General features: G+C 48.2%; 2 protein-coding genes across 5 annotated transcripts in view; one reads left to right on the top strand and one right to left on the bottom strand.

Annotated features, from left to right (window-relative positions):
* Positions 1-19,885, bottom strand: part of LOC144154988 (breast cancer anti-estrogen resistance protein 3 homolog) — a 239,710-nt gene that overhangs the window by 48,550 nt on the left and 171,275 nt on the right. For 3 of the 4 annotated variants that reach the window (XM_077686153.1, XM_077686156.1, XM_077686154.1), the window contains exon 2: positions 1,418-1,539. In XM_077686153.1, the coding sequence (XP_077542279.1) occupies positions 1,418-1,539 (122 nt within the window). Of the gene's footprint in view, positions 1-1,417; positions 1,540-16,930; positions 17,084-19,885 lie in introns of those variants that run through there. The other variant, XM_077686155.1, reaches the window with a different exon arrangement.
* Positions 6,508-8,499, top strand: LOC144176292 (protein brain tumor-like). The gene has a single exon (XM_077705204.1). The coding sequence runs from the start codon at positions 6,508-6,510 to the stop codon at positions 8,338-8,340; it is 1,833 nt and encodes a 610-aa protein (XP_077561330.1). The 3' UTR covers positions 8,341-8,499.

Genomic DNA, 19,885 nt, shown 5'->3' with positions numbered 1-19,885 from the left:
AACGCGCACCCTATTTTCCTGGCAAAATAACCGAAAAAACTTGCACTTCTGATTGTAACGCGCACGGAACTTTGTGAGCAAGAAAAACGAATGCGAGATAAACGGGCGATTTATTTCTCGAAGTAATCTCACCCATCTCCCTCCTCGTCGCTCTCCGCTGACCACAACATCTCGTCCTTGGTGCCATCAAGCGCGTTCGCGATGCCACACTTCATAAACGAACGTTCAACCATGATCGATGGGATCGTGGCCCACGCCTCGCACGCCCATCCTGCGAAATTCTCCAGAGGCGCACGCTTCAGCCGACCACTCGTTTTGAACGCGCGAGAGCCGCTGCTGCCATTACTGTTATCAAGTGCGCAAGTGGAACGATTTGACGATTTGTGTGAACGCCGATAGAAAAGCCTGGGCGCCTATGCTTCCTGCGTCCGAAAAATCGTTGCTAAAAGCTTTGGCGCCATCTTGAGATGGCGATGGGCGAGACGAAATTTCCGTTGTTTCGGCAGTTTCGGTTTCGTATCCGATTCTAACGCGCATGCGATTTTTCGACCTATTTTTCCGGAAAAAAGGTGCGCGTTAGAATCGGGTAATTACGGTACTACAGTTAGCTCGTCTCACAAAATGGCTACAAAAACAAAAGTAATGATGTTATTGTAGACAAATGTAGCTCATGTATGGCCTCAAGTTCTTCAAGACAGCTTATATAATATCCGCGTTGTCTAGTTTGGGAGCCACAAAAGGTATTCGCATGCATGGTACGCAATCGTGAGTGTTTAAAAATGCTAACACGACGGTGTACCGTGCATGTGTGCATGCCAACTAGGAAATCTTCATAAGTTGTCTTATTTCACCTCGACGCTTCTCGAATGGGGCTTTCGCATTTTCACAGCTACGCAACCATCGTGTTCCATTACTTCCCGGAAACAAATTATCGATGCATGCAAGCATATCTATGTTTTTTTTTATTGAGAATGGAGACAGGCTTCTGTAGTACAGTATTTAACATGAAGATGTGACTGATGGTCCCATCAGCAGGGTCAGTCGCGAACGGCCCTTTCATTCCACATTTCTTAAAAAATAAAATGATATTCCACAGACAAGATTGCTAAAGTCCTCGTTCAACGCACATCGTATAATTGCGCTGTAATAAAAAACAGGTGCATAGGAGCGCGAAAATTGGTTTCTCTTCCATATTTTTATGCCAATTAAGTTCTACATAATGCTAACCCTACGTGATTTGATTGATTGATTGATTGATTGATTGATTGATTAATAAGGGATGACACTTTGAAAAAAGAACGACGCCGCCAGCAAATCTGGCAGGTTGTAACTCTGTATACGCACTGAATCCCGAAATAGAGTACGGCCCCTTGTTTTTGTCTAAGGAAGGAAGGATGGGGAAAGGGAACAAACTCGCCTCCACGCCGGTGTACTTGCAGAAGAGGAGCGAATACTGCGGCAGGTCCAGGTTCTGGAGCCATACGTCGATGTCCAGGTGCGGCTTTCCCCCGGGGTCCACCGACATAACGGGGTCGAATCCTGCACGCGCGCAAACACAAACGAAACACTTTACGGAAAGCAGGTCGTGCACTCAGCAAGCTTGCTCTCATAACGCGGCACTTGCCGACCGGCCTGCATGTTGTCACTGAGAGCTTCAGCTCAACGTCGTTTTTCCTTCCGGAACAAGGGCGGAAATATCTAGCGAGCGCCAACGAGCGATTCTTTTAACGCACGGCGCGCAAAACTTGGTTGCTTCAGTTTCTGTTGCATAAAAATTACACAAAAGTGAGGGGAGAAGGGGGGGGACCAAACAGTATTGGCCGTATACAGTTGCCAAAATGAAAAAAAAAAAAAAAAACCGCTCGTAAAACACGCGTGGGAGTGTACGTGTTTCACTCTCGGGATCTGCACGATGTGTTACCGTGCTTTTAAATTATTTATGGCAAAGAAGACCTTGTGAAGAAGATCAGTGCAAGCAAAGTGTTTTCTTTCGATTGTTATTGCGACAACTTGTATATTGTAAAAAAAAGCAACAATCAGCTACTGCTCACAGCCGAATCGGTTACATCTATAATTTAAGACAAAAACTAAGGAATGGGCGAGAGGAAGCGGGGGAACAAAAGCGAAGACAGGAAACGCACAAAAAACTCCTCGGGGCACGCTTTCAAGGCGAAAACAGATTCTTTACCGCTACATCGTACCTGTATTTGCGTCTCTTTCTTCGCTTTCGTTTCTTTGTGTTTTGGTGTGAATGACTTCGACCAACTCTTTTTCTGCTACACCATCTTTGCGTCTCTTTCTTCGCTTTTGTTTCTTTCGTCTTACGGCACGAATTACGTCAGCAAGCAGCTTGGCACACGCCGCAGCTTCCCCGCCAGGGATTTAAACACACATCCCCAATACCCCCCAAAAGGATTTCGACACCCCCCCCCCCCTCCCAAAAAATGTTTTCCGCAACCACGAGCACCCCACATTGGGATTTATACCCCCCCCCCCCCAGGAGGATTCCACCCCCCCCCCCCCCCCAAAAAAAAAAAAAAAAATCGAAAGTATGGATAAACCCCCGTTTCCCGAAATCAGAGTACTACTACGCGGCTAGTGTGCATCTGTTCTGTTCACGTGTCATCACGTTCAGGTGTCACGTGGCACGCACTATTGGGAATTTTTACGTTTCATATTCACAGTTTTGTGACTTTTGCGAAGCGGGTACATCAGCCCCTCGAAGCTCGCGATTCCTGGCCAATCTCCAAGGCGGGTATGCGCCACAAAGAAAGGAATACAAGAACCCCAGCAAGTTTTGTTCCAGCGCTGAAAAAAAAAAAAAAAAAAAAGCTAGCAACGTGCCGAGATAGCGCAGTTGGCGCACAATGAGCTGCTGCTGCGGGAACCCGGGTTCAAATCCCATCAGATCATGCATGTGTTTTGTACTGATTACCTCTTTATGGTGGCGGCCATTATCTTGACCAAACAAGAACTACAAAACAACGGTTTCTCGGAGAATGGGGTGTCGCCTTGAAACATGGGACAGGACACCCAGACTGTGCTTTTGTACGGATCTGCTTTTCATTTTACCGCGCTCTTTTTAACCATATTAATTCGTAACTGGCACACATGTCTATCGGTGTCGGTGATTATATGCCACAAGACGTCACCGCTATAGTTTATCAACGTCGTCAGCCAATCGTCATCAGTTGCCATAGCACATGTGCATTTGGCAGAGTTCTCTTGGCGGAAGCCAACCCATCATGAAATTAGTGTGCACGTGTGCGCGTACATTCTCAGCGCAGACGTCAGTAACGAAGAGTGCAAGCTCTGCACTGCTGGGTTCTGAACAGGCGCCAAGCCGTTTCCCAAGCCGCCATCGCACTACTGATGAGATGGTACGCCTGCCGGTGTTTTAGGGCTGATGAGCGGTCCTGGAGGCGTCATATTAATTCGTCCTGGTTGGTAGACTCCGGCTCAACCGAAAACAGCAATTTCCAATTCAACGGAAGGAAAAATACCGAAGGCAGCTTGTGATCTGCGCTGTGGCATCACGCCCTGCAAGCATGACATTCTGCATTGCGCGCTGCGGATGAAGCCTTATGGAACCTTATGGAATGCGAGATCATATACTCGACGATTTCAATGACGGCCTGTCCAGATCCAGGGATTCTTGCCACCCTCGGCTGTGTCACAGGCCTGGCCGCCGCCGTGGTCAGCTGCTTCGCAGCCACTGGAGGCTGAGGGTCGACGGTTAATTGGCGTACTCATGAAAGGTTGTGGCCATTACTACACCAGAGTGGCCAATCCTGCTCTGGTGAGGGAGAGCGTTGCCGGCAATGGCCACCGAGATCAGGGCGCACCCCAAGCCCCCTTCTGTAATTCCAGCAACACGCGAATTTTTTTTTTTTATCCGGTGGGAATTTTGCGGCACCGGGATTCGAACCACGGTCGTTCTGCACGCGAGGCGGATGCTCTACCTCTAGGCCACCGCAGCTAGACTATTAGTTTTCAATATGCAGAATATAAACTAATGCTCAATAGCCTCGGGAGAGCACAGCGGTTTGAGATAGGTGGCGAGGCAGTGGAAGTGGTAAGCGAATAATATCTATTTAAGCCATGTAGTGATCCCGGATCCCAACCATAAGGCAGAGATAATTAGAAGGATAAAAATGGGGTGGAGTGCATTCGGCAGGCATTCTCAGATAATGAATGGCAGTCTACCATTGTCCCTGAAGAAGAAAGTGTATGACAGCTGCATCTAACCGGTACTCACCTACGGGGCAGAAACTTGGAGGCTCACTAAAAGGGTTCAACTTAAATTGATGACGACTCAGCGAGCAATGGAACTGAAGATGATAGGTGTAACATTAAGGGACAAGAAGAGAGCGGAGTGGGTCAGGGAACAAACGCGTGTTAAGGACATATTATAGGAAATTAAGAATAAATGGGTGTTGGCTGGGCATTTAATGTGAAGGCAAGATAACCGTTGGTCATTAAGGGTAACAGAGTGGATCCCTAGAGAAGGCAAGCGTGGCAGGGGGCGGCAGAAAGTTAGATGGGCAGACGAGATCGAGAAGTTGGCGGGGATAAATTGGTCATAGTTCGCACAAGCCCGGATAATTGGAAGTCTATGGGACAGGCCTTTGCCCTGCAGTGGGCGTAGATAAGCTGCTGCTGCTGCTGCTGGTGGTGGGGATGATGATGATGATGATGGTGGTGGTGGTGGTGGTGGTGGTGGTGGTGGTGGTGGTGGTGGTGATGATGATGATGATATGCTCGACATCGTCAGTCGCCGAATTTCATTGTTGGCTGCATGAATTGGTGAATCGAATGCATTTCGGTGAAGCTGAACCGCGGGATTGTTGTAGAGTAAAGAAGAAAGAGGACATAGAGGATCTGGGGATTACATTATTTGTGCCGAGTCTCATTTCGCTTGGGGCATCCGAGACGGGGCTCTGCCGCCGGGACATGTGCTCAGCCCTTCTAAGCTTCACAGAAAACTCTAATCGATTCCCGCTCTGATTGGATTCCTTTACGCTGGCAACTTACGTAACTGGTTTGAAGTCTTCCCAATTCTTTTTTTTTAATCTTGGATTTTACTTTAAAAGTATTGCCACCCGCTCTAAATTTCCTATTTACAGGAGCCTGTAAATAAATAAGATATTTTTTCGTACCCTTGATGTTTGGCCGATTCCCTGTTTGGGTATGTGATATTCACAAAAGAACATCATCATCATCATCATCATCATCATCATCATCATCATCATCGGAGCAGCGCAGGGGAATACCTCGCAGAGTCGGTAATAGAGCAACCAGCGGAGCGTGCACTTTCCCATGTCTGCGCTGGGGTGGGGTGTGCGTCTCGTGGAAGATCGAAATGCGCAACAGAATCCGTTCAGTGCAATCTGGTGCGCCCCTGGCAGACAGGTGCGCAAATTGGCGAGCGGGCAGTATGAAAAGCAATACGCAGTTCCAAGCATTTCAAAAAGAAGCCTATGCCACAAGTTCCTTCTGCGCGGCAAACGTTGCATTGCTTCCGTGGGTGATGGGAAGCTCGCTCCATCTGTTTTCGCGATGCGGCTGACAAAACCAGTTCGCTCTAGCGCAGATGGCTACAGAGACTGCACACGTCATACGCGGTGGAACTGACATGGTGGACATTGCGTGCTTTTTTTTCTCACACTCGTACTATAATACTATAGCTTAGAAACGACAAGAGAATGGAATGGCGGCTGCGCTTCAGGGAGTGAAATGGGACTGGAACCGAGCGCTATTAAACAGAATTAGACGCTGGAATTGAACTAAAACGTTCAACGTTTTAGTTCAATTCCCAACGTTTAATTAAGATGAGAGTCTCAATTCATGATGAGTCTCATCATGAAGTGTCGATTTAATCTGTAGTCCTCCACAATTCACCCTTCAGAGTCAAAAACTGCATATTTTGTCGTGTTCACCTCCAATTTTGAGCTGAACTAATGTCGTTGCGTAAATTCTTGTGTTTGGTTTGCAGTCATGCTTCGTATTTTTTCTCACTTTTTATTTATTGTGCAGCTAAATATTTCTCTCGTTATTTTGGTTTGCTTTGAAAATAAGATTTCAAGAATGCGCCGCAAAAATAAAACGCATTGTGCGACAGTAACGCGCTTATGAGAACGCCCCCGTGCATTCGTGGAAGAGAACGTGGAAGTGGGGGAAACGAAGCAGCGGAATTTGGCTGGCCGCTCAGGTGGTCAGTCAAAGGTGAGAGCCCGAAAAAAAGCCCCGCTCGTGTCCTTACACGTCGTCTCCGGAACACGTGGGTACCCATTACGCCGAGTAAGGATTCGGTTGGCCGAAAAGGGTATATACGTCTCCTCCTGTGGCCGAGGCACCATTGAAGACGCAGTGACTGAGCACGGCAGACCCCACCACGCGCACAAGACTGAGTGCCCCGCTACCAACACTTGTTCTGGCACAACGACGGGTACTCAACAGTGCCCACCCACCTTGCTACTCAAAGTTCCTGCAGCAGTGAGCTCTGGCATGGAAGCAGGCAACGGGAGCAGCCCCTCGGATGATTACAGCTCCGACAACGCCAGCTCGGCGGCACTCCCCCACGCAAGCAAAACATGCAGCATTTGTCACGCCTCGACGCCACTCAAGGTGTTCAACTGCGTGCACACATTAGGCAAGCGATTCCTTGCAAAAGAATTTACAAGGGGAGAGATCTGCTGCCCCCAGTACACGAGTGACATCCCCGTGGCCCCAGGAAGTGTAGCTGCGTTTTCATCGAACAAGGCTGCCTCCAACGTCGTAGGCGGTGCCACCCTGAAGGGCACCAGTCTTCGCTGCACGGCTTGCGTAAAGGAGTTCATTGCTATTGCACGGTGCTTCGACTGTGCCGATTTATTGTGCATCAGCTGTGCGATGGCCCACCACTTCATGCGCACTTTTGAGGGCCACCGGGTACTCTCGCTGAGGGAGCTACAAACTGCCCGAGACGGCCTATCGACGCTCCAGGACGTGGCCTGTCCCCGTCACCATTCGGCGACGCTGCGATTCTTCTGCCACTCCTGCGACTGGCCGGTCTGTGAGGAATGTGCGTTGCTTGAACACCCGAGGGCGATGCATAAACTGCAGGTGCTCCTGCCCGAGTCTGCTGCCTTACGCCAGGCAGGAAAACTGCCTAACCTGCTAGATGGCGTCGTTATCGGCTCTGAGACACGCAGGTCAGAGCCACCCCAGAGTGACCTCTGTCTGTCACCCATTGTCTTCTGCGGATCGAACAACCCTCGCCCACGCACTAGCTCTACCGAACAGCTTGGATCGTTACTGACCAGCTTCGCGCACATCAGCCCCCACGAGAAATTGTCGAGTGGGGACGGAAAATTCATTTGGAGCAGTTCGAGCCTTGGTGCTATTCAGGTCACTCCAGCTTCTCCACCACTCAGCACCCAAGCCCGAAATCCGTCCCAGTACCAAGCCTGCATTCCCTTAAGGCACTACTTTCTCAAACCCGACGTCGAGCGAAAAAAGATGGCATACTACTTCAGGTTTGGAGGCTTTGGTTTCATGCGGGGTCAATTTGCAGAGCCGTCCGGAGTAGCCATGACCACCCAGGACAACATCATCGTGGCTGATTCTAACAACCACCGCATTCAGATCTTTGACCAACATTTCCGTTTCAAGCGCCAGTTCGGGAAGTCCGTTAGGCGCGGCGGGCAGATGTCGTGCCCTAACCGAGTGGCGGTGGTTCGCCATTCGAACCTTATCGTTGTCACCGAGCGCCCGCCGTCGCACCAGATACAAGTATTCAACCAGAACGGCCAGTTCGTGCGCAAGTTTGGTGGCACGATCTTGATGAACCCGCGCGGAGTTGCGGTGGATGAAAAAGGCCGGGTGGTGGTGGTGGAGAGCAAGATCTTCCGGGTGGTCATCTTCGACCTGAGTGGCAATGTACTCCGAAGCTTGGACTTATCCAATCACCTAAAGTTTCCCAATGGGGTGGCAGTGAACGACCAGGAAGAGGTCTTCATCTCGGACAACAGGGCGCACTGCGTCAAGGTGTTCAGCTACGGCGGTGCTTTCCTCCGGCAGATTGGAGGCCGGGGCCTCACGGACTTTCCCGTCGCAGTCCGCATAAACAACCGGGGGCACGTGGTTGTGGCAGACAACAACTACTACTTCCACCTGACGGTATTCACACAGGACGGTTCGTTGGTGCATGGTCTTGAGTCCATCTCAACGCATGACGACTGCTTTGACATTGGCCTCATGGATAACGGCTCGGTGGTGTTGGCTTGCAAGGACCACCGCTTGTACGCCTACAGTTACACGCAGGTGCCCGCGCCCTCGCCTCTTAAGGTGGACACCTGATCAGGCAAGGGCCGCAACCACTGCCGCGCTTGCCAAAACTTGCCTCAGTTCTTTTGGTACCACTTCGTGACTTCACTGAACGTTCCTTCCTTTGCTTTTCCTTCCTTTGCTTTTCGTTCTTAAAACTAACGCTAGGAAGTCGGGGGGTGGAAAAGGGTCCATACATTTCTCTTTTCTTCTGCGAGAGCGAGGGGTCTCATGACAAATCCGACAAGAACGAAAATGCAGTAGAGCAAGTGTTCACCCCTCTGAAAGACTGTTTTTGAAGTGATGATAGCCCCTTGCTGTTTTCTTGAAAACACGGCCTTGTTATAACTACGAACGGTGTGCGGTTTTGTCGTGAATTATGCCACATTTTTTGCTTGTTCTATTTCAATATAGGGGACAGGAAATACTACAGAAAATTGAGAGACGACGACACAGGAATGCTACGAAATCCAACGCCAGCTGAAGCTTTTTTGACTGAAATTGTGTTGATTCAAACTGACCATTGAATGATTAATTCGTTGGTTCATTGATATGCTGTAATTCTTATACCTCTGTGCGGTCGTCCCTCATATTTTTGGTAGATTACAATTTGTTAAAACGGTTGCTTGATTGAAACTGTTGATTGGCTGAAGTTAAATGATTGAAGTTATGAGCAGTGAAGCTATTACTGAACCCCAAAGACGGTCGCGTTCGCTGCACGAGGAACCAAATGAATTGCCCAGAAACTTTTTGCTGAACTGTCAGTCAGGCGACCCCAGCGTAGACTAAGCTCAAGACTCTGCCCTCATGGCGTTGTCTTTTCCACTCTGTTCAGAGAGCGGGAGCTGCATGTTTTTGACGATGCAGTCTCCAACTCAGATTCCTTCGCAACCAATATTGGGATCAGCGGGCACCCTCTCGCTTAAAGCGCTTTTTTTTGGCGACCGGGCAATAGTCGGTCAAAGTACAGCTACGGAACATCTAGCTTCTTGAACTACCCCTCGTCAACAAAGACGATGACGGCTATAGTGAAGCTAGGTAACCCTGGCCAGTCCCCTCTAGTGGGTACGTGTCAAACTTGTTGAGGTCATCATTACCATCATTTAGCACATTAGCCAGTCCCGCGTCGACTAAGGCAGCGACGGGAATCATGATGCGATTTTATGCGCCCTATTCTCCGGACAATGGCGGGCGTATGAGGAACTATGGGGGGAGAAAGCAATGCGAAGGCCCGAAATTTCCTTTAAACAGCTGACGCTATAAAAAAATGAAATTCATCCAATTATAATGCTTGAGTCTACAGTTGCTAATTTAAAATCCAGATTTTAACTAAATTCAGCCGAATCTGTCAACAGCAACACCGTAAAGGTATCGGATTTGCATTTTTCGCCATTTTTTTCCGTTCACGCTATTGTTCGGAGCGGAAGGTGAAGGGGGTGGGAAGGGGAGGCTCTTTATGTTGGCAAGGGGCAAAGAGTATAACCTATAATGGTGCAAAACTACATTACGCGATAACTAAAATAATTTGCGGCCTCTGCATAGTCATTCGGGTCCCAGATGAAACACCAGGTGATTACATGTGACGAAGCATATACACGCCTACGTATATCAGATATCACACATTCACAAAGCAGGGACATGAAAATTCCATAGAATAAAATATGTACGAAATTTTCACCGCTCAGACTGAGGGCGAAAGGGGCCGCAGCCTTTGAAGCCCTCCCCCACCCTGCGGCGCTCCTGCCTTGATTGATAGTTTAGTTCGTTCGAATATGTTCGAAGCAAAAACTCCATGGTGAAATGTGACAGCTTGTCTCCGAGGATTACACACCAGCAATACGTTGATTTTACTTTCTTTTGGAATGTGATCAACTTCCTGTCAGAAAGATTAACAATCACAGTTTCTGCACATGTTGCTGATAAGTGCGCACGAGTAAGCCTGGGAACACGCTCACGAAATTTCCTTTGATGCGCTCTTCCTTCGTCTTCCTTTCACAAGCTTTCTTAGATAGCTCTTCTTTTCCTATTAATTCAATTCGTATGCACAATACTTGTTTATGGTTGGTGGCGATGCCTACGGCTCTTTTGCGGAGCTCCGGCTCTTTTCTGCAACAACACGTGTCTGACGAAATTCAGTGTATTAGACAGCGCGTTTGTGGTGTCGTTTTTAAAACGACATTAGTTAATTAGCTACATCATCTTAATTAAGAAACAAAACTTCACACATTGCAGGAATTAATTAATACGGTGAAGAACTTAACACGATGGAGAATTGTTTTTATTTAAACATATCGTCCCTTAAACGCATCCTTCCAGTCCCCGTAAGATCTAAATTCGGCATTTAAAAATCGAGCAAGAAATGGCCGCGTGCCTACTCGCTTTGCTGCAAATGTCTTTGAAAGACGATAGACTTTTGCCGCCGCTGCCACGTAGCTGCCTCTCCTCTCTCCCGCTTACGTTATTCCCCTCGCCTCTCGCTCCTTAGGTGATGAATGCAATTTGTTCAATTCAGTTTCCCCCGCGATCGCACTGCTCGTGCGCCACCTGTTGGCACAGCGCGCGTCTTTTATTTATCTTTTGTTTTTCCGTTCTATTTAGAGCAGCACTAGCCGACGTATATTTTTGTTGTTTCTTTTTATCTCGCCTTTATTAAACGCCGTTTTAACGCGTTTATTTTTCCTACTGCAATCGTAAAAAGCAATTACAGCGTGTATCCTTAATTAGCAGAATGCTGACACTGTTTGTTATGTACTTATATTTTGCCTCAAATATGGCTGATGTTTCTTTTGCGCTGAATAGTGTGGATGTGGTGGTGGTGGTGGATGTGCGGGATCAGAAAGGGTTAGCCTGGCTGGATATGCCGGCAATTGCTCCGCCCAGCTCCTCCTAATTAGTCTATGTTAGGGTACTTTCACCACGAGTTCGCCAGTTCCGTCTCCTGAAGAAAGCTTAGTAGAAGGCGCGACACGTCTCTGCGCAGCATCCAACGACCCCTATGAGCCATGCCAGCGGCTTCAGCAGTTTGGAAAGGTTTTGCCTATATATCGTTCTAGCGCAAGCAGTCTATAAACTTCTGGCCGCACGGTTGAATCGAGTGACAGGACTGACAGATAACACACGCCCAGAACAATATTTTCACCTCTAGGTTGCCCAAGAAAGACTATAGATGGTCTCTACAAAAGAAAACAAACATTGAGAACATGGGTGTTATCAGCAAATTATGTTTAGCGTATCAAATTTAAGTTCCGTCGCACGGCCGAAAGACAACGAGCATTGGTGCACACACGGAAGCTAATCTTGAGAGAGAGAGAGAGAGAGAGAGAGAGAGAGAGAGAGAGAAGAGAGAGAGAGAGAGAGAGAGAGAGAGAGAGAGAGAGAGAGAGAGAGAGAGAGAGAGAGAGAGAGAGAGAGAGAGAGAGAGAGAGAGAGAGAGAGAGAGAGAGAGAGAGAGAGAGAGAGAGAGAGAGAGAGAGAGAGAGAGACTTCAATGTTCAATGAAGACCAGCGAGGTTAGCCGAGCCGTTGCGCTGGCTTGCAACGCTAGATGATAGAAGAAAAAGAGAAAGAAAGCACAAAAAAAAACTATGAAAATGAAAAGATGTCATTTGATGCGCCCAAAATTTCCAATCACATAAGTCTGTCCAGTTCTGTGCTCCGAAGAAACACCAGGAGAGCTTTGATTGCACGTGCAGCCTGACTGAGACCCGACCAAGGTCCCAAAACAGCCCTCAGTTCAAGTCCCGCCCCAAGCTGCCTGCACAAAGATAGTATTAGTTTCTCTCTGTGCACGGTGTACTTTGGGCACACGCATATAACATGACGAATGTCTTCTCGTGAGCCCCATGTGTAACAAAAAGGTGGAGATGCCTGCTGGATTTTGTAGAGGTAATGTCCTGTGTAGGCCACATTCAACCGCAGCCTATGTAGAATAGCTTCCTCGCGCTTGATGAGCCCAGGTGGCATTCTGAAGGTGCACTTAGAATCAATCGCGTGAAGAGGTGCGCATTTCTGCCTTGCATCAGTCCAGATAGACATCTGCGGATAGATAGATAGATCTGCGGATAGACATCTCCAGATTGATGAGGCGAGTATTGCCGAATCTTTCTCGTGAATTGGATCGGTAGGGCTTGAGTGCAGAGACTGTGGGCAGATGCGTCGTTGCCGGCAACTCCGCAGCGGGCAGGAAGGCACTGCAGATGTTTACTGTGTCCCCTTTGTATAGCTTGTAAGTGCAAAAGATTGATTTCCCCGGTCAGCTGTTGTTTTTGAAGCGATTTTAAGCTCTCGAGTGCTGACCTGGAGTCTTTTCAGGGAGCGATCATGTTTGGGGATGGTTTTAGAAAATACCATATGCTATAGTATAAAGCAGGGGACTGGGTTTCTTTCTTCTACAGTCTTACCCTGATACCTGAAGAGGTCCCTCAGCTCCCTGCCTGGTAAACAAACAGGGAGCCCATCCGCCGGAGCTTGACACGGCTCCGACGACCACCGTTTGTTGTTTCTGCCCTTCACCTTAAAACTCATTACCAGGAGTGGTTACAGCGTGAGTATGGGGGCTCGGGGTCCGCAGTGTCCCCAACACCGTCACCATGAATACTCAAGGTGCCCCGTGCGGGGAACATTCTCGATGAATTTTGGCAACGAGGAAGACTGATTTTCCATTTACAGGGGTTTCTTTGTCCACAGATTGCATAATGAGGAAGCGAGGAAAGTTGTCATTGCTTCAGAGGTCAATGTTCGGAAGAGGTTTGAAGGGTAATTCGGTGTGGGCCCTTTTCAGGCCCCGACCATTTGGTGTGGTGGGGGGGGGGAGGGAGGGGAGGGGGGGAGGCGAGGAGGAGGTCTAGAGAATACCATACGGCATGTAATAAAAGCAGAGGACGGGGGTACACCTTACTCTGGTAGCTCAGAGGTCTCGGAGCTTCTTGCCTGGTAAGCAGACAGGGAGCCCATCGGCCGGAGCTTGACCAAGGCTCCGATGGTCACCGTTAAAGGCTACTACCCTTCACCTTGAAACTGAGTCATTACCACGGTTGGTTGCAGCGTGAGTGTGGGGGCTCGGGGTTTGCAGTGTCGCCACTCTCCGTCACTCAAGCTGCCCCGTGCGGGGCTAGTTTTTTCTCCTTTCTTTCTAATTTGCCCCTATTTAAATCAATTGCCAGCAAACAGCATGCTATTCGAGGAGTAAAATAAGCGAACAGACCAGGAGTTACGCGAAAGTATAGGAGTTACACAAACTAGGATTTACTCTAAACTGGAGCACCGCCTAGCCAGCGTCATTACCTTTTGCCAGGGGGAACAGATGACGCCACCAACCAAAGCGTCCTGCATATCTGCCCCGAATGCCACGCCATCGGTTTCTGAGCAGCACAACAGTCGTTTTTGTTTCTATACATTAAACTGAGCCTGGTGCGCCAGGTCGGATCAGATATCCGCAAAAAAAAAAAAAAAGCCTATCGCCAACAATCCACGTATGTTCGCACAGGAACGCTAAATATCGGCAGTTTTCATTGTACCACGTTGTGTTTGCGGTACTAGGTGTATGTAGTTGTAAAAATAATCAGAGGTAATAACTGTTTCGAAGGAACTGGCAAGGTCACAGGGAATAATTACGGCCGTATTCACAAAGACGCAAACACATGTTTGCTCAATCTACACAAGGAGTGGGTGGCATGCCCTTTCTTAAAATGGTGGCATCACGATTCGTCTCGACACACTTTCGGACAATGATCCCGACGCCGCTGCTCAAGAGTGGTACGGCCAGCAGTTTCGGAACCCGGCTGTTGCCTTGCCCGGTCCTCGTCAGGTGGTTGGTTGGTTTCTTCAGGATGTGGCGCATACCAACGCGAAGGATTCTCCAAGAGGTCACCTTGCAAAGATTAGGCTGTGACCTAGGTTAGTTTAATATGATAAAAAGTAAGAAAAAAAAAAGAGAAAAAAAAAAGCCACCTTGGAATGTAAAAGTCGGCTCTTTCCTTATAGGCGACCATCCTTAATTCACATGAACAGGGAGGGAGCCGGATGATTTTCATCCTCAGGTTAGTGAAGACGGGATTGTCGCCCGTTTAGTGTGGAGCAGTTCATGGCGACGACGACAATTTACAGACAAAAGCTTTACAAGTTCACTTCACAGCAGCGCAGACGGAACGAAGTAGGAAGTGTTTTTGCTTTCAATCAGAAGATGCAACATCAATGTTGTTCTTAATAGCCACATATTGAATAAAGGGCGCTTTTTGTATCGGAGTCACGCCTACATAATTAATAAGCCACATATTTACTTTCCTGCCGTGCTTATATGGGTGCGCGTCTTGACGCTAGCGCCCCAGAAAAATGACTCGTAGTCGAGGAAGGAGAACACGCACTACCACAGGTCCGCAAGCGAAAGACTCAGAAGGAAGGAGACAGTGAAGCACTGAGACTGGCGGACTCTGCGGTGAACAGGATTCAGTTTATCTCCACTGCTGAACAGCTGCGTTTTTTGTGTACCAGTCGCCCAGATATAGTGGCCGATACGGATTATGGGGTTTAACGCACCGAAGCTACACATGGGCTTTGAGGCGCGCCGTAGTAGAGGGCTCCAGATTCATTTTGACCACCTAGGGATCTTTAACATGCGCCGAAATCTCGACATGCCTGCGTTTTTGCGTTTAGCCGCCATCTAAAAAGCGGCCGCCGCGGCCAAGAATCGATCGCGCGCCCTTGGGCTCAGCAGCACAGTCACCACAGCGCGTACTTTACCGAGCCATTAGGTATAGTAATCAATAGGGTTGCTCCTCTTCTTGACAGGGCTTTTTCACTCTTGGCCATCTTCCATGACTTTCCCCCCGAAATGTCCGACTATTGCATTCCCAACCTCGGAATGGTTCTTACAAGATCATATACGACCGCCATTCAGTCTCGCGCAATAATTTCTCACAGGGATAAAAGACAGAAAATATGTATATTTTTTTCACCCATTAATGAATCTTTTTCGGTTCGCTTATTTGATTTGATCCTAATTTTCTATGTTCAATTCTTGGCAACTGGTTGGATCTATATGTAAGAAATTTAGACGGACCGTTTTTGTCTGCAGTGGTGGTTTCTGATTCTCTTTCCGTTTGCCCAGCCCTTTCTGCCCCTGGAGATACTTCCCCCAACGGACGTTTACATCACTCCTGCCGCTTCATCTGACTAAGGTTCCCCTTGTTTGGGGTCCTGGACATGTGGGGGTCCACCTAACGAAGGTACAGAACCTCTAGCAAGGCTAGCGCTGTCTGGGCCTGTCTAAGAGGTTATTCAGCCCCTGCAGCCTAAATCACCACCGTCACATATCATAGGACGCTGCTCCTTTAAGGTCAGCAAAGGTCAGTGTTAGTATCATCGAAATATTTCTATGCCCCCGAAGTTCGATGGGTTGTCTCGATGGTGCCTTTCATGTCCCTTCAAGGCCATTATAACCGCCCTTCGCCCTGCAGTTAAATCGGTGTATTCAGCCTTGCGCAGTTACAGCAGTGAGGACCAGTATGTCGACCGCTACCTGTGATCCTGTCAACAATTTTCAAACCTCAATAGTGGTAGTACTTGTGGTAAGCTTTATTTGATAAAAAGAGGGAGTGGAAAGAGGGAGAGATCAAGGACATCAACACCCTGAGGTGCCTCTCCACAGAGCGGGGATTTACATCCAAGTTCAATCATTTTCCATCGTCGCAGTAGAGCCGGGATACGTGCTCTGCCCCCCTGAGCTTCAATAAAAATTTCAATCGAGTTCCGCTACAATTGGTTTTTGTTATTCTTGGAAATAGTTGAATTTCCTTGCATCTGTCCTATATATTGCTCCTTTTTTTAATACGGACTGCTAAATTTATCCTTACGGCATTTTAATTATCATTCATCTGTTCCCAGTAGCCAGCTAAGAATACTTTTTCTTATCCTAATGATTGGCCGATCCCCTGATTGGGTAACTGGAATTCGTCAAGGAACAATATCACCATCCTTTAGCGCAATGCTTGCGGGACACAAGTTCGCTCGTGCACTGCACAAGCGAACAATAAGGTAGTAATAGCCGTTTATAGTATACGCGGCTATTACTACGTTACTGTACCCGTCGTTACAATGTTACTAGACAAACACTCCTCCACTAGAGGCGATCTTTATACGAAACTATAGTGTGGTGGCACAGCACATAAGCAGTCTGCAATGCTTCCTGGCCTTAGCCGATATGCTTACAGATGGTACAACCAACAGGATACTGTATTGGCGTGGAAGAATCTCGTGACGTACGTACGTGAGTGGGTAGGGTAAATTTTTCCAGGGGCCAGACGGACGTCGCGTTCTGAGATAAAAAGAGTACAGCTAGTAATACAAAGAGTCACCAATAGTGAAATTGGACGGTACGCCGTTGAAAGTCTGTGCCGCCTCAAAAAAATTCATTGTAGTCGAGTAGCTCGACAGCTTCTGCTTGGGAATCAGACGGCGAAGTGCAGAAACAAAGCTAGGAACTGGCAGCAGAATTTCGTCCTCGTGCGAATTGTAGCGAAACAAGCTAGCGATTCCTCTACGCTATGAATTGCATCCGAGCCGGCATAGATGCAATACATATTTAACGAATCAGCCCTCAAAGGCTGGCACTTTTCTGCTCAATTACCTTGTCTCTGCAGTGTCGCGGAGGCCCCGACAAGGTGAGAGGGAACGCAGGCAGTTACCGCACGATGGACGCTCGCGTTGTTGGGAAGCGCTCAAAAAGGTTACTACTACGCAGCACAGGAACGTATGCAGAGCGGGGGCAGGTGCACAGCGTGCTGCAGCTGAGCCGACGACGCATGTACGAACACCTGGGACGCTTTCCAAACGGCGGGCACCTGTACGGGAGAGCGTATGCACGATACAGCCCGCCTTGCACGCCAGTGGGCGCCATTGAGCTGCTTTTATTGCACGTGGTTGCTGCAGCAATCCCACGTGCAATCCACTTGGGCGTCAGCGGAAATTGTAGCATCGTAGTCTCGGTCGTCACCACTCTCATCAGTGGCCGCAGGACAAGGGCCAGTGACATCCAACCCCGAGTCTGGTCCTATACACCAGCCGAATCCATTTGGTGCTCACGGATCTCCTCGCGTCGTGTTTACATCGGTTCTTCGCCTCCCTTGTGTAGCGCTCCCCCACCGTCAGCTCAGATTTCCCTTGCGTCTCAGCAGCAAACACACAGCACACTTAGCATCTTATCCGATCCCGTGGAATTCATTCGTGTAGTCCATATCAGTTGGCGGCACTCCGAACCACATGCCCTGATCAAGGTCACTTCTTTTTCTCAATTTCTGTTTAAAGTCTTGTCTGTGGCTACGCATTGTGAACACGTTTAAAAAGGCTAGCATTTTCTAAGGCGTTATAGAAACGTCAGGGGTCATTCCTAGCTCTCCTTCAACATGCGGCACGAGCAGGGTTCATAAGAAGCTCGTGCTGCGTCGAAAAACATCGACATTCTGCAATGTTTTTTTTTTTTTTTGCATAAGCCACTCCTCCCGAACGGAGGGTATAACAAGCGCGAGCAAGCTAAAATGGAGGGGCACTGTGAAGTACGTATACGTACCCGCGGACAGATGTTTCGCAAGAGCCACAAAAACATCACAAACAGGGAAGAGATTCCTGGTGAATCTGCTTGGTGAACTTGCTTCACCCAAATGCGGGTTGATCTTCCTCTTCCCGGTGCTCGCTAAACACAGTTATCGCTCCATACGTGAATGTCATTCAACAGCGCATTGTATTAGCATACTTTTCGTTTTACGGACAGATGTGACATGTTTCATTATTTGGGAGTGCTGATTTATTCCTCGTAGTTTGGGTCTACAAGATAATCATGGTCGAACAAGATAATCGTGTTCGCTTGCCTTTCCAGTATTTCTTTGGTAAGCTTGATGGATGTTCTCATTTGGCTCTTTTATGTTTTTTGAGATGTCAATTTATACTTATTATTAAGGTTTTCCCGACAGAAGTCGTGAATAATTTTTGAAGGCCTCTCTACGATCACTTAGCACGCCGGCGAGATTCATAGAATTCAACCCACTCTGGTATGTCCCATTTATAAAAGCATTCTAAGCGTCCGTTGCCAAAACATCTGTTCTAAGCAGCCCATAAATGACTCCGGAGACATTGCGTCTTTTTATCTGACGTCTTCAAAACTGCGCAAGCTCTTTCTCTTCTAATGGATGATCATGGGCGTACGCCCACCTGTCCTAGAGCTCCCATGGTAAACGCAATAAAGGTGTGCTGAATTCAATTTTCCCGCATTCACTGGCGGGCCATCTGTCAGGACATTTTGTTACTGTTTGCCACAGCGTTTGACCCACGAGCGCGAGCCCGTTTTTTATTTCGTGGTCGAAATATTGCTTCCAACGCGTTTTTTGTGTTTGTTGTCGCAAAAATTATGCCCACGTCTATTTTTAATTACAAGAATTGTGCTTATATCAGTCATAAATTTATACTTTACCTCAAACATTTTTCCTATATAAACGTCTCGTTTAAGAGCAGTCTTAACATTTGTCCGGGCGGCTGAATCGAGGGACGGACGGACGGACGGACGGACGGACGGACGGACGGACGGACGGGCAGACAGACAGACAGACAGACAGACAGACAGACAGACAGACAGACAGACAGACAGACAGACAGACAGACAGACAGACAGACAGACAGACATGCATGCTGAGCTTTCCCAAGAAAGCTCAACATAACGAAAGGCCGTTTTCGCTGATGTTTCGGCTACACGTTCGCTTCCACTCTACGTTGCTACATTACTTGGAGCGCGTAGTTCTCGGTCACTTTCAGCAATGAAGTTCCTACATATAGCACACTGTTTTTGGACGCTCGACAGAGCTGAACGAGTTTTGGATGATGACCTGGGTTCACGTTTTGCCAATAAAACACACAGGAGAGGGTTGATAACGAATCGCAGTCACCTAGTTTTCTATTACCACGCATTCCGAGCTTTCTTACACACCTCGAACTCATTAAATGATCACGAATAAACCAGTTTTATTCTGTCACCTATGAAAGGCCGCCATGGCAGAAAAATGAGTGCCGCAACGGCGGCAAGTGTCTTACCAAAAGAAGTGCTGTGCTTTCTAAAACTGACTTAATTTAAAATCAGTCACTAGGCACCGCTGTTCGTCGGCACCGGTGAAGCGTCAGTCTGCCCAAAAAACAGATTTAAACAGCCTTATTTATTGTTGGAACGTCCTATACACCCTTTCTTGCCTGGAACGACAACCCTTGGCGGAACTCTTTTACAGCCAACGCGCTTATTCGCAGAAACGGTGCTGGGAGAAAGAGTAGCAAGTAACTGCGGTCACGCGTGCACAGTCACGAGCGCAGCTACGATGATGCGCCGCTCGACTCGTGGTCACGAATCCGACCCGCGGACGACTACACCGACACGCGGCCCCGCCTGTAAGGCGCACTTCACCTCATCAATAGTGTGCAGCGCGGTACAAGCCACACTCGGAAGAGAGAGAGAGAGAAATAAACGTTTATGGCACGCAAAAAACAAGGAGCGATGGATGACCTTCAAAAAAAAAAAAAAAGCTGCCCCCAATTCACGCTGTGAACG

The sequence above is a fragment of the Haemaphysalis longicornis genome, unplaced genomic scaffold (genome assembly GCF_048455015.1).
Source record: "Haemaphysalis longicornis isolate Haplotype H1 unplaced genomic scaffold, Haemaphysalis longicornis Haplotype H1 scaffold_1, whole genome shotgun sequence".
Classification (NCBI taxonomy): domain Eukaryota; kingdom Metazoa; phylum Arthropoda; class Arachnida; order Ixodida; family Ixodidae; genus Haemaphysalis; species Haemaphysalis longicornis.
The sequence above is the reverse complement of the archived record's forward strand: the minus strand, read 5'-3'. Positions and strand labels throughout refer to the sequence as shown.

Bases quoted from the DNA above. Each gene is read 5' to 3' on its own strand.
- LOC144176292 (XM_077705204.1), top strand. From the start codon at position 6,508: ATGGAAGCAGGCAACGGGAGCAGCCCCTCGGATGATTACAGCTCCGAC.